The following is a 15,251-nucleotide window of genomic DNA, read 5'->3' as shown; positions in this document are numbered from 1 at the left end:
GGCAAATGGAGCAAAATATCCTCAAAATTACTAAAAAAAAAGAGCAGCCCTGCCCAAAGGGCGATATTTATTTCTGTCGTCATGTGTTACATTTTGACCTTTTGGGTCCACCATACCTCATGCTGCAGTCACCAAATTTTCAGTATAATGTATTTACTCATTGCAGCCCGGTGGAAGAATGAGTGCATCGGCCTCACAGTTCTGGGGTCAAGGTATTGATCCCAAAGAACTTGCTTAATAGGCTGGTTGAACACTCTAAATGGCCTCTCGGAATGACTGCGAGCATAAATGGACCCTGTGATTGGTTGAGCACCCATTCATGGTGTTCCCTGTCTGTTCATAAGTGGCTGGGATTGGCTCCAGCACCCCTACGACTGTTGTGAGGATAAGCGGTTCTGAAAATGAATTTTATGAATGTATTTACTTATATAGAAGATGCAATGGGTTATATGCTGTAGGTGACCAATTTGAATTATGGGATATTTACAGCAGAAGTTATGTAGCTCATTAACCTGTAAAAATTACTACACCGGCCTCTCTCACTATAAAACACAAGGCTCAAAACTGGGAGCAGCCAGCACATCTATATTTTGTTTATATGCGGCAGTGCACTTCTAAATCCAACTACTTTTACAACCCCAAAGACATTAGTTCCAATTGTTTAGATTAAATTGTACTGTGTACTGCGATAGACTGAAGCCATGAAGTGGGGAGGTATGACAGTATCTGACTTATGTATTTTGTCTGTGTATTCATTTACAGTACAACAATAGATTATAAATAATGTATCAAATATTTGTCATGCAGCAAATGCAATTCTAAGCAGAGCAAGAAAACCTAGTTGCACATCAAAATTGAGGAAAATATAAAAGTTTCACTGAATCATTTTAAGTATATTTTCAGCTGTTGTGTAATGTTGCCTATCCATGCAAAATACGAGCCTCTGTCTGGATTAAATCCGTTTCTTGTAAAGCCTTGTGACACGGGGGGCCATGACACATTATAAGGAAGAAGGGTCCAGCTAGTTTTCCCCCAGGAGCTTTTCTTGTCAGCAGATGGAAGGCTACCCAGATATTTTAAAGCTCTAAGGTTCTGAGGATGGCAGTGGGGAAGAAAAGTGGAAGCAGATAGGCTGTTTACATCCACTGCTAACATAGACCATCAAGCCACAGAGGTCATCATGTAAAATGATCCAGTTTTTCAATCTAGATTAGGTTTTGCCATTATGTGTCGAACATACATTGCCAAGACAATATATTCATCATTCCCAAAATTATGATTCCATATAATTATTTGAAATGTTTCTCATTGCTTTGGTTAAAACAAGTTACTATGACGAAGCCATTTCACACAGAAAGCATGCAAGAGAAGTGTTGTACCCTGAATTAGCAATTATTGCTTTAAACACAGGAGGAAATAATCAGACAGGTGAGTTGCTGTTATCTTCAAGCCAACTTTTACTGTAATGCCTGAAGATCCCCCGCGTTTCAGCTATATGAACCCAGACATAAAAAATCGAATACCGATCCATACTCTTGCTACTTGGCTGGAGGCATCAATAATCGACGACTGATAAACATCCAATCCCAAAACTAGTTTTACATCACACATGCAATCATTTATAACTTAAACACTTTAGCATGTGACCCTCTATCATTAATAACTTACCCACTTTAGCCTGTCACAGAAGCAAAGGTGTTTTTTTTAAATTATCATTCAGTGATTTTTACTCTATTTTGTTGCAATGAGCCTTTTGACATATAGAAGACAAGAAAATTAACTTATACAGCCAGTAAATCAAAGAGGAGTAGTAGAAGTGTCTATGCCTGGAACATTCCACCCCAGGAGATTTGAGACTGATCTAAGACCTGGCTGTTAAAAGCAAAGAGTTGCTGTAAGGTCACATAACCAATGTATCCTTCAACCACTGTAAAGCGGTACACATAATTACTGTTTATGTAGTATAATTTCAATCACTTGCCTTTATATATGTACAATCAGATGGAGGGGGGGGGGCAGCTATTGTTAGTTCAGTTATATGCAGGGAATGAAATAGTCCCATTAGCTCTTACGACCAAATGTTATACATAATTTTTCAAATGTACATTTGCTATATTGTTTAAGAGTGTATACCTTGCATTCTTCAGTCAGTGCAACCTATCAAGCAACATGTTGATTGATACCCTAATGTCACCCTAATCGGTCACTATGTGCTATTCTTAAGACATTGAATCAATCTTATTTCGACTTTACTGGTCGTTTTACAATAGATTTGATCTCTAATCGGTCTTGAAAATAGGGGCATTTCCACTTCAAATCTTTTGCTATGGCGGTGGTAACTATGTTTTATTGCATGAACTGAAGATTCCTATTCGATGAGGTGAAATGTATATCAAGGCACCAGAATAGTCTAGTTGTGGTCAAGTCAATGCCTCGAGAATGAAATGATCTGAACAAATGAGAATATTCATATGCGAGTATACTCTAATTGCTATGCCCTAATTGCTGAATCCTTGGCTCATATGACCAACATTTCTTTCTCTCCCAGCCTTTATCTTAAGAAACCAGGTGGTGTTGTGTTTCTATGCTGTAATTAAAATAATGCAAATGTCTTAATCCTGTAACAGCAATCCCTATGTCTTTTGCTTTAATGAGAATTCAGAGATACATAATGCAATTAGATGGCTTGCTCAGATGGTGCAGACAGTTTTTTTCTTTCTTAAGAGAATTCAACCAATGAAGATTGGTATTAAATCGTGATATAATTTTGACTGCACTGTGATGCCAACATGACGAAATACTATGAAAACAATCTTTTTTAGAGTCTTCTTTGGATTTTTCACTATTTTTAGTATACTAATTATTTGTATTTGTATTTATAAATAGATACAAAATTATATATACATATATTATTGATGATAAAGGTAATATTAATCATAATAGTTCATTTGATGACCAAAAATAGTCACCTCTCATACAAAGGATTAATATCTTAACCTGCAGCTGGTGCCCATAATTAGAAAAATGTTCCAATCAAAAAACTAAATACTCAATGGCTGGTCAACTTCACTTTCTTGATGAGGCTTTTATCCACAATGTTTTAATCATTGTTCCATACACAGTACATATGAACCATTGTTCCAATTGGACTTTACAGACCCATTATTACCTTGAGGCATACTTTACTTAATACAATAAGATTGCAAAATATAGTTTTAGTTCCATTTTACTGTTGCTCAGGAGGCCAGAATCAGTTACTTGAAGTGTTGTTAAGGAAGGTAATCTTCTATGCACGCTGCACCTTTTCAGTTTGGTTTCATTAGTGTGGCGTTTAGCTTCCCCTAACCCCCCAATAAATTCAATTGTTCTGATTGGAAAATAGTTAAAAGTGTGGAGTAATTTGCTCCAATACAAACACTGAATTTGTATGGTAAAATCTCCTCAAAATCATGTTCTTAAAGACTTGATTCCCCCTCTGACCGACTTTGAATTTCATATTTCAAATCATTGCACGTTAAAGAGAATAACTCTACTCATCTATTGACCCTTTTTTAAATATTACATACACTGCTGGATCCTCATCTCTCTTTACAGTGAGGTCTCCACACCAGTCCTTGAGGGCCTCTGTGAGTGCAGGTTTTTGTTCCAACCGATCCAACACAAACAGTTTAACCAATGAGGTTTCTGCCTAAAAAAAAGAAGCACCTGACTGCAATCCACTGATTGTACTTCTATGATACCACGTTGTTGGAAAGGTTTCCTCTTACAGGTCGCAACAAAAACCCGCACCCACTGCAGTCCTTTCTGGAATAGTTTGGGGATGACTGCATAGTAGTACATCATCACTTTCAATTGTGCAGAGGCCCAACATTACATAAACTATTTTACTGTACAATTTCAATAGTTATGTATCTGTAGGAGTCTTGAAATTATATATTTGAATGGTCCTTGAAATAATTCTATCATTTAATTCTTGAGTTAAGCACCATGATGTAGTTTACATGTCCTCTCTGTGCTTAACTGGGTTTTCTCCAGGTATTCTGGTAACCTCCCACATCCCCAAAAACTTGACCCGTTAAAAACTCTAAATTGCCCCTACGTATGAGTGTGAGCATGAATGGTTGTCTGTCTCCTTCCACCCCGTGATTAGCTGGCCACCGATTTAGTGCTTCCCCTGCCTGATGCCCGCAACTAGCTGGGATAGGCTCGAGCACCCCCAGCAACCCTCATAGGTGTCAAAGTGGCGGCCCGGGGGCCAAATCTGGCCCGCCGTATCATTTTGTGCGACCCAGTCGACTTTGTTTTAGGATCAATTTAAAATGAGTATAGATGTATATTAAATTTCCCGATTTTCCCCCTTTTAAATCAATAATTGTAATTTTTGAATCCATTTTTTTGTGTTTTTAGTTCAGAAATCATTTTGTAAAATCTATAAATATACATATAAAAAAAAAGCTCAAATAAACTGTCTCTGAAAGGGTTAATTAAACATTAAAGGGACCGGTTGGGTGTTATTAAGAGTATAGTATCTAACGAAACAAACGAAGAACATTTACGAAATATAAGTTATACATATATATTAAGTACATATGTGCTAAAAAAAATCCCAGCTGAACGTGAAGGTGTCATAGCACCACTATTCATTGATCTCTGATCCGGACGACTGTAGGACTCGGCATTTCCACGCCCACTACTTTCACCCCCATTGTGGGGAATCTCGAGCTCACACACACGCAGCGGCAGCGCTTTGTAAAGAAAAACTTCTCTCCAACTCATGGATTTATTTGACTTTTTTCGGGGATTTCAAGGATCAGCAATGGTTCGCGGAGTGGGGCATTTAGGAGCGTCGACTGGGAGGAAAAGGCCACACGTACTCGGCACAAAGTTGTAAAAAAGTCGTCCCCCTTTTCCCTACACGCTCACACTCGGCGCTTGTCCGCTTTGAAGAGCCCCAGCCATCATGGCGAGGCGGACCAGGCATAGCATTTGGGTTTTGAAGCCGAATCTGCACGTTCCATTCCGGAATACCCTGCTTGGTCTTCGCGGTAGCTTGTCTGCCTGTTTATGGAGCTTTGCTTTCATATACTCTGCTTTCTCTTCTGGTTATTGTGGAGCCGATACAGAGTTTTCCATTTTGGAAGAAGCACGAGTCCTGTCCGAGCAGATGCAGAAGCTGTCCACACAGGAACTTGGAGTATTTACTATGCAGGTAAAAAAATGTATTTTGATTTTTTTTTTCAAGAAGCAACCTGAAATAACATGTGGGGACTTCTTTTGCCACTTTCGTGTTGGCGGAGAAGAATCCAAAAACCGGCATAAAATGGATTCGAACAAAAAGCGATCTTTTTTTTTTTTTTTTTACTAAATGTGATGACAGAAATGTAAAATGGCCCAACAAATATACACACTGAAGTTCCTGCGACCTGTTTTTCTGTACTATCAGCGTACTTGAACGACCCCACAAGCCCTGCACATTACCCACGAAATCCTACTGTACATCATATAGTAATATAATATTACTCTCCTTTCAGGAGATCAAAATTCTCAACACGTGTTTTTATATAGCAAGCATCCTAATATACATTAGTCAATATGTGTTGGCCCTTATTAATATATTATTGTTCCCTAAATCTTGTCAAATCTTGGCTGGCCTGCACGAGCGCATTCCAACTCAATTTATTAGATAAATGAGGATGAAAAACAACAACAATCCACTGAAATACATCACCCAATAGACTTAATAATAAAATATTAAATAATTACATTTTATTTTACACTTGCATTTACAACATCCATGAGGTAAAATGAGTACTGTTAATATAATTATGTTTAAATGTGATCTCTTCATTGCAGTGTTACCATAATACCATGCACAATTTCAATTCATTTTCTTAACTTAACATCTATTATTTGAGTTATTTAATTGTATGCTTCTTATTCCATTTATGTTAATGCCAATTCAGGTATGAATTGAATTCAATTGAAGGCATTCAATTCAATTCCTACTTGAAACCTATGTTGCTGAGCTCATTTATGTTAATTTAACCTGTAGTGCTGTTTTCGTTTTCGAAAGTGACAAATCGAAATGCAACTGCTATATTCTGTTCTCTGTACATGGACTGTCAGGTGTGTTACAGCTATACCATGGGATTCATAGGCTTATCTGTGAGTAGTCGCAAGCAGGGGATCATGTTGATTGATAAATTGCATTTTCAACATCAAGTGTTCCAGATTTCACACGTAATTTTAGGTTTCAAGATTTGCTTTTGTGTATGTATATAGATATTTGTGTTTACAGAGTAATGCATTTTTTTAACTCTACAAAATGCTATTTCAGGTGATATGATTATTTGATGATTCATTGCTGTAAAGGTGAGTGCTTTGAGGATGAATTGACTGATTAAAATGGAAAACTGAACAGGAATAAATGCAGTGTTTCTCAGCTTTGGCTGTTTGAAGAGGTCATACTGAGCTTCTGCGGAGGAGCAGAGATGCTTTCATGTTGTTTTTCTGCCCTGCGGGAGACAAAGCGTGCTTTTTTTCTCTAATGAGACGCCCTGCATTTGCAATGACTTTACTGCGGTATAAATTGCAAATGAATTGATTAGCTATGGTTTCAAAACCAGTGGAGAAAAGTACAAACATCACCTTGCCTAAATGTGCAAGTGGAGTTCCAATGGGTCACCAAATGGCAGGAGATGCAGCACCGGGGTGTTGGTGGGTGTGAGGCAGGAAGGCCGAGGGGTGGGGGTGGAGCACATCAAGGGCAGGAAAGCACACAGCGGCGAGGCAGTGGGGGAGCCCCTGCCCCAAATGGTGTTTCATCTCTTCTGCTGACACACTGAGATGCCTTCATCTTGCCCCTGGGAATCAGCTTTGAGGACTCCTTGTGATTCTCGTAGAGCTTCCACAATCACAGATCTTCACACTCACCTGAGCTCTGCTTGGACCTCACTGACTCATCTTTCTCTGAGTACCCTACCTTTAATGGAGTCTGAACATCTTTAAAATACGTTTTTATATACATCAGCAGTGATAATTTTACAATTGGCACACTGCGAGTCCCAGGGATTCGCTTGTCTGAAAACTGTGCGTCCCAGGAAACTTGTCACGAGTCCCAACATACTACGGATGCAAATAAAACATAAACAACGATATATAAACATTCAGATTTAATTTATTTATTATATGGTTTAGGGTTAGGGTTTATTTATCATTGTACTAGTCTTTCAGCTCGTAGATCCTCCTCTCTTTGCAGCCAAAAGTCTTTTGAAATGTGCGTATTTTTCCTTGCCGCCCCCGTTTTGCTTCATGATCATCGATCGAATCTTCTGCAGTTCTTTTCTTACTAGTTGTATTTTTAACTGCGAAATAACTATCCAGACTGTTTTGCTTTTTCTGAAACATTTTTTATCTTTCTTACACTATTACGAAACTCTTGCTATCGCTTTCTCTCCTTCGTCTGCTAGTGTCTGCTAGTCTCGCGAGAATTATTTCGCAAAGATTATGTGGAATAAATTGGTTTGCTATCGGATATATGTGTTTTGGTTTTTTTTTTGATAAAAATTTCTTTGCGTCCGAAAAAAGCACATTACTTGAAATTGTGCGTCTGGAAGAAAAGCTGTGCGTATCAGACGCAGGACGCAGAGGTAACGAGAACACTGCATCAGGTGTCAGAAAAAAAATCAACATAAGTATAGGTCCTTGTGCAGTCTTAGAGCCTCACACTAAATGTCCATCTCTGTGTTTTGTGTTGTGTTCACACATTACGCTAACTGAACAGAACAGCAGCGTATTCCATTGCTAAGTAGTGAAAGACTGCTTAAGTTCACATATTTGTTTGGAATGAGCATTGAGGTTCGATTTCCTTTGCTGTATTTGACATAACTAGCTAGCTAGTCGTTATTTTCCTGCAGATGGAATTTAAGAAAGAGTAATTGACTCCGATTGGCTTTTCTTCAGTTGTTAATGATATTTTCGTCATAGTTTTGATTTGTATTGTCTACCCTTTCTTTTGGCTCGTCACGTGCAGTGCATTTTATTGTCTCGTTGACTGGGTCTGATCTGAGAGCTTTGTTACGTAGGCTTTAGCATATCTCTTTCAAATGTAATGCAACTCTTTACTACCCCACCCATCATTATTTTTGCAAACATGAAACTGTGGGATTTTGAGCATGCGAAAATGAGTTACCTTTATGTTCGGCATTCAGTTTCTTAATTATTAATTGATCTTAGTGCATATGGCATAATAAGTGAACTTTTCCTGGAATACTAACTCATCTAAAATCTTGTAAAAGTTACTCTTCCAAAACTATACTTTTATAATTATATCACACTGTGAGAGTGTGAAAAACAATTTTGGCCTACATCTATCCATTGAAATCCTATCATGATCAACAGACCAGGAGCCAGTTGTAGTATATGATAACTACACGCAATTATGCTTAAAGTTTAGATCTTATTGATCAATTGTAAGCAATTATTGATATTTTGATGATATACTGCATTAGTTACCTCTTCCTCAGTAAGTCATAATGGTATCTTAGGTCAAGTGAAGGTGTCCTTTGGCTGAGCTATAAAATAATAACCTGCTTGTAATGGAGACATTGAGCTCTGACTCATTCAAGACTCTTTCAGTACACTTTGCATAAGTGTGTTGGCCAAATTCTATTTTAGTAGACCATCTCAAGAGCATTAGGCAAACATGACACTTCCAGTTTCGTGCACTTATTGTATAGCCAATTTGCTTCTTGTGCACTACTTAGTCAAATGCATAGCTACATATGGTAACAAGCTAGTGGACAACAGTGCAATACACTCAAACAAACTTTGAATAAGCAGATCACAGATAATCCTAATAATACAATTAATAATTTTCCGTACCACTCATTATCACAAGAGTAGGAGACACCCTGAATTATATACATCAGGTATCAACCCAATCGCAAGGCACAAAGAGATCAACAACCATTCACCCTCACAGTCATTCCTAGGGGCAATTTAGAGTCTTGAACCAGACTACTATGGATGTTTTTGGGATGCGGGAGGAAAATGGAGAACAGTTGTAAACCCACTCAAGACCAAATAGAAAATGCAAACTCTACAAAGGAGAGGTCCTGACCTGGGATCAAACCCAGAATGCCAGAACTGAGAGGCCCACAAGCTAATCATTCGTCCACTGGGCCATCATCCTAACAAAATGTATTCAGAAATATCAATGTTCATTGTAACACTATGTATTTACGCACACCACTGAACAAACACACAATTACGCACACTCTCACGTCATACTTTGGCTCGTTTTATGCATTCTGGTGCTGTGCATGCACAATCCCATCATCCAAACATTGCACTTATGTTAAGAACTGGCTGCTGAAAACACAGAAATAACATATACTAACATCATGACCAAATATCTTTTTGGGTTTTATCACTGCTTGTGACTACATGCCTGTTACTTGTAATCCTGTATATCAGGGGTGGCCAAGTCCGGTCCTCGAGAGCTCCTATTTTCCATATCTCCCCTTTACCACACCTGAATCAAATGATCAACTCATCAGCAACCTGTCCAGAAGCTCCATACCAATCCCGATCATTTGATTTAGGTGTGTTGGTGGAGGTAGACATGGAAAACAGACTGGATTGGGGCTCTCCAGGACCGCACTTGGCCACCCCTGCTGTACATAAAGATTTGCCATGTTGATTCAACATATTTGTACAAAACACTACTATTTTTCCAAAATGTTTGAAGTACATCAACAATAGGACATCATGTAGTGGCTTCTCTTTCCATTTTAAAACAGGCAGTCTGATCCTCTTGTTTTGCAAAACACTTTTAGAATGGTCTGGGTGTGTTAAACATATTTTGCAAAAAAGTATCTTGCAAAACCGTATCAAGTTTCCCACAAACACACTTGAATGCTTTTAACCAGGCAAAATGTTTCTACTACCAACTGATCCATTACAAAGGAAACATTCATTTTAAAAGCCCTAATCCTTTGAGTGCCTGTAGCTGTTATTAAGGCTCACTCATCTGGTCTTGTCAACTTCCAAGTTTGATGATTGATAGTAATTGAAGGTTAGAGGAGGTTTTTGAAAAGGAAAAGAAGATTGAGAATTATTTTTCACCGATATAAACTTTTTTATCTGCTTTTTTTGAGCTGCTTATCCTCACGACAGTTGTGGGGGTGCCGGACCCAAACCCAGCCAACAGGGCAGTAGCTGGGTGGGGTACACCCTGAATTACTTTCCAGCCAATCGCAGGGCACATTGTCAGAAGTTGATTTTCCTTGATGTTGCACGTCACATCGCTGCTCCCAAGAGTACTGTGCAGTCTTGATGCAAGGCTGTGGAATTCATGCAATTGGAGACAATTTGGAGCAAATTGGGAAGGTGAGCGCTCCAAGCAACCAGCGCTAATTCATTGATTGGTGCAAATCTGACAAATTAATGTGCCAAATTATAGACCTAACCAGTTTTATTCCATGTACGTGGGAACACAGCTTTTTTTTGAAATTGCAGTGAAAAAGTTGCTTTCATATTGGCTATGAGTGTGAGCATGAATAGTTGTCCGTGTCCTTTTGCCCTGGCCACCAATTTGGCCTGGTGCCCGAATTTAGCTGTTTCTACAATATATTTGCTTTGGCTACCATTGGGCTGCGGGTCTGTTGGAAGAAAGAGAGTCAGAAACATGTTTTCACAAATGTCTGTCCCCCACCAAGCTTCTGGAATACAGGACTATTTTTCAGTCAAAGCGCTTTAATTCTTTTTCAGTCATGTGCACTCCTTTTTGGCATCTACTGAGCTGTGGTCAGACTTAACCGGGAAACTAATGTTCTTTCCCTTGGTACACCAGCTGTTGTGGTTCAAAACCTAACATACAATTGTGGACAGATAATCTATCTGAATACTCTCTGATGGGTTTCCCACATTTATCAGTTGAAGATGACCTTGTCCAGCCACAATGTGTTTCTTCAGCCTCCTTTGATCTGGAGTTTCTGCTTTGCTTGCTTTCAATCTTGGTACATTTTAATGGTGACCTGCCCATCAAATGTGAAACTGCTGATAAAATTCAACTAGGAACATTCCCATGGCATTTATCTTTGACCAAGATTATTGTAGTTGGTCAAAATAAGATTATCTTTCTCAAACATTTGCTCCTTATCTGTTTTACTGTAAAAGTCAGGATTCAGCTTGCATGTATGCATACTTTCCTCACATATCCGTGTACTGCCACGTTTGGAGATTTAACCACACAGACCACTTTAATCAACTTGCATTAAACCTGTTCATAACTCAACAGAATTCCAAGCAACACTGTCAAATACACACTCCATGCAAAATTAAAACAATGTCAAGTGCCGAGGCGGTAGACTGGGAGGGATTTTTAATAGTGATCTAGTCTATATATTTTGCCTGCTTCCTGCCAATGTCATTTAGCTCCATTGCAATTGAATTGCCAACATGACTAAAAAAAACCCAAACTTCTTAGCACACAAGGGCCCAAACCGGTCCTCAATGGCCACAGAAGGTCCAGTTCTTCATTTCAACCGAAGAGGATACAATTTCACCAATCTGGTCTCCTAAAAGTGTAATCACTTGATTACTTTCAGATCCTGCTGCTTTCAGAAGAAAACTGATTGGTTAACCTGTCTGTGCTGGATCAGTTGGAACAAAACCTGCACTCACTGCGGATCTTTGTTGAATTATTTGGACACCCCCCGGCCTAGCAAGTTAGCCCTTCACCACCGTCATTTGGCACAGTTTGTAATGAACTATCCGTGACAGTGATAGATGGGGGGAAAAGTGTGTAGGGATAGAATAGGGGAGGGGGGTTAATATACAACAAGCAAAATATCCCATTGGGAGGGCAAGGAGTGAAGAGGGACTGGTTCACTCCCTCAGGCATCAAGCTCTTTAAGTCCATTCACCCCACAACAGACACACACACACTGCAGCAGAAGAGGCTTTGCATTTTCGATGAGGCCTGTTGTTAGAACTCCTATTGTGGTGAAGCACAGAAGACTTTTTCCTTCCAACCCATTGGTCCGCTTTTTTTTTTTGTATGTATGTACGAAGTGAGGACTGTGGTCAATGCTGTACCAGAATATAAGAGATTTTAAGGAATTTGAGTATTCTTCTGAGGTAGAGTTTTGTTTGACCTCTCCCTTAAACATGGTTCTTGTGGGATCAGAGAACTGCCAGTTTGTTTGACGAACGCCTTGTCAGTGAGTATATCCTGTATTGGATACAAAAAAGGCGAAATCTTAAAATGGGTGATAGCGGGTCCCCCCTTTACTCATGAATGATTGTTTACAGTTCAGGGAAACAGTACCTAGTACAGAAAATGTGATACTTTTGAAGAACGTCAAGGCCTGCTAGACCTTTGTAACTGTTTGATCTGATCTCTTGGATGCTGAGAATATTTCCTTTCGAATGTGCATCTTTCGTGCTGAGTACACCATGGATCTCACTTTTACCATTGTTCTCAACCAAGCTCATTTAGCTCATTAAGCTAAGTGGGACTATTTAAAAAAAATCAGAATTGTCTTTATTTTGAAAGTAAAGTTAACCACTGTGTGCCCTACGACTGACTGGTGACTAGTCCCTGGGGTTGTCTGCCTTTCGCCCGACGACAGCTGGGTTAGGATTCAGCAACCACTTTCGAGGATGGGCGGTATAGAAGATTAATTAAAGTTAACCAGTTCAGGACAGAAGGCATTATATGGTGATCATTACTGTATCATTCATCTTCAGACCATAGGTTTTATGTAGTTATATTCTTGACTAGACTGAGGAAATTCTGTCAAGCATTCAAGTTATTTATTCTGATAATAGATGCACATTATAAAACAACCAATAACATAATTAGTATGATAATTTGCATTGCACCACCTCTTTAAACGTTGAAACGTTGTTTCCTGAAAGTGTTTCCTTTTCTGGTTCCTGTTTTACTTGTGCCTGTTACCTTCCTTTGAAGATCAATCAGGAAGTCACCTCAGTTAATAAAATCACCTCACTTTTGGCATGTGTCTCTAGGCTGAAATCAGATCCGGTGCTTTTGTGATCGTTCTGGTTAAGTGGGAACATCCATTGCAGCTTAGCGACTAACAGCACGATTTTCAGGGCAAGAATTGTTAAATTAAAAGTTAGTCAATGCCAGATGTGTAAATAAATGCAGTGGAAATCGTATTTTTGTAGTTATGTTTTTTTCTTTTTCATCTCAATTTTCTGTAGTTTAAAATGTTTCCAGGAAATTCAAACACTTTCCCAATAAGGACTTACTTGAACATTTGGACAATTCCTCAGTTTTTTAATGTCAAACTCAAACCCTGAAAAAGATTCCAGTTGTTCATCTGGATAAAACAGAGACTATCATACAAATGTAATCAATGTCAAATGCCATACTGACTTTGTACTTGCTGCAAAAGACCATCTTAAAATCAATCATCGTGCTGCCTATTTTAATTTCTTAGATTTTCCAGTAATAAACATAGTCTCCTTTGATTCTCTCCCAGCTGTGTCTACTGGTTTCCTTGTTTTGCTGTTGCAGGTTGTGTTTGGCAACATTCTTTTGGTGTGAGATAAAGCCCGAATGGTGGGAAAAAAATGAGTTATAAAAAAAACAAACCTTTGAATTTTCTGAGTAGTTGTGTTCTTTCACTAAGATTCATTGTTTCAAAACATCCAAAGTTTTCATAATGCTCACCAGGGTTTGAATTTTTTTCCTGCCAAAAATTCATTTAACTCGGCAAGTAAATCAATTTTAATTTTGGCTGCAAAAAAATACTTTGAATTTTAGCCGTAAATGCAATTATAAAAAGTTCAACTCCTAACTATTAAATCATTCCTATACCGTGTCAGCCTCACAGCTCTGGGGTCCTGGGACCGAATCCACGTCGGTTCACCTGTGCAGGGTTTGAATGTTCTCCATGGGCCTGCGTGGTTTTCCTCCAGGTACTCTGGTTTCCTCGCACATTCCAAAAAGGAAGGGTGAAAGTTGCCCGTCTCCTGTCCTACGATTGGCTGATTCAGGGTGTCCCCCGCCTCTGTCCCGAAGTCAACTGGAATGGGTTCTAGCACCCACCACGACCCTTGTGAGGATAAAGCAGTTTAAAAAATGAATGAATGAATTTTGATTCAGCAATCAAAAACGAATCATTTTTCACCTTAAATCTAGATATATTTATATTTCAATATCTTATTTATTGTTGACCCCTAATGCTCAATGATACTTTATTTTGTGTGGACAGGAAATGTCTTCTTGTTACTTATGTTTCCTCTTTGTTTTTTTTGAGGCCCCTCTGCTGAATTCAAAGCACAACTGAGAAGAAGGTACACAACATTGTTAACAGAAAAAACTGATTAATTTGTCTTGGATTTCTTGGATTCGTTACTATGCCCTGAGGGAAAGCTATACCCAGGCAAGTTGATGTATTTATTCAATAGGACTGGATAGGTTTCCAATTTATCGATAAAGCAACACTGTGTGCAACTTTGTTCTTCCAGAGAGTTACTATATCATAGCTATGTCTGGAGAATTGACGTCTTGCCAGTATTCTCTCGTTCTTGTCTAGACGAGGCGGTGGCACCATCTGCCAGCTGGGGGGTTTTCTGGCACTGCGTCACAGCTGTGAAGCAGAGGCAAGTCCCTGCACTCCTTCATCAATTTTATAGTTCTTTTTTCCACAATTGAATTTTGATTGTTACCATGGGCTGCCTTTAAAGTTTAAGATGAATATTTTTATAGTGGTGGGACAAAGACAGATAATTGCCCCCCTCACTTCCTAAAATGGTTTTCTCGGTGTGGCAACAACCTGAGCAGGAACACACCAATATTAATGTAATACTTTATTTCTTACCAGCCAATTAGAATAAAATAAAGGAGTGAGCTTGCTTAGGCTCCAGAAACCCCTGCAAGCCTTTTGAGGGTGTGCAGTATGAATGATATTGAGAGTGAACTGCCAACCGAATGTGGACACCTGCATGTCCAAAAATTACTCATTGGTCATTTTTTACATTGGAATTCGTAGTTATCGATTGCATTTACAAGTACAGGCCTATTCACAGCATTTTATTTGATTGTGTTCTGCGTAAAGAATATGATTTCTGATGTTTATCTCTATGTAATATTTTAGCAGTAACTCCTAAACCAGCTCTAGTCCACCGCTCAACATGTTCCCAAGGTCATCCTTCTAGTAAGCCAAATAGTTCAGCAAGAGATGTTCCATAAGTGTTAAAAGGTCAATTTA

The 15,251-nt window shown here is 38.8% G+C and overlaps 1 protein-coding gene across 2 annotated transcripts in view; it reads left to right on the top strand.

Annotated features, from left to right (window-relative positions):
- The first annotated feature begins 4,679 nt into the window (after positions 1-4,679).
- Positions 4,680-15,251, top strand: part of cachd1 (cache domain containing 1) — a 45,848-nt gene continuing 35,276 nt past the window's right edge. For both annotated transcript variants that reach the window (XM_077717278.1, XM_077717277.1), the window contains exon 1: positions 4,680-5,209. In XM_077717278.1, the coding sequence (XP_077573404.1) occupies positions 4,961-5,209 (249 nt within the window). In that variant the 5' untranslated portion in view covers positions 4,680-4,960. The remainder of the gene's footprint in view (positions 5,210-15,251) is intronic.

This window comes from Stigmatopora nigra, chromosome 5 (assembly GCF_051989575.1).
Source record: "Stigmatopora nigra isolate UIUO_SnigA chromosome 5, RoL_Snig_1.1, whole genome shotgun sequence".
In the NCBI taxonomy this organism is placed as follows: domain Eukaryota; kingdom Metazoa; phylum Chordata; class Actinopteri; order Syngnathiformes; family Syngnathidae; genus Stigmatopora; species Stigmatopora nigra.
This window is presented reverse-complemented; position numbering and strand designations above follow the sequence as displayed.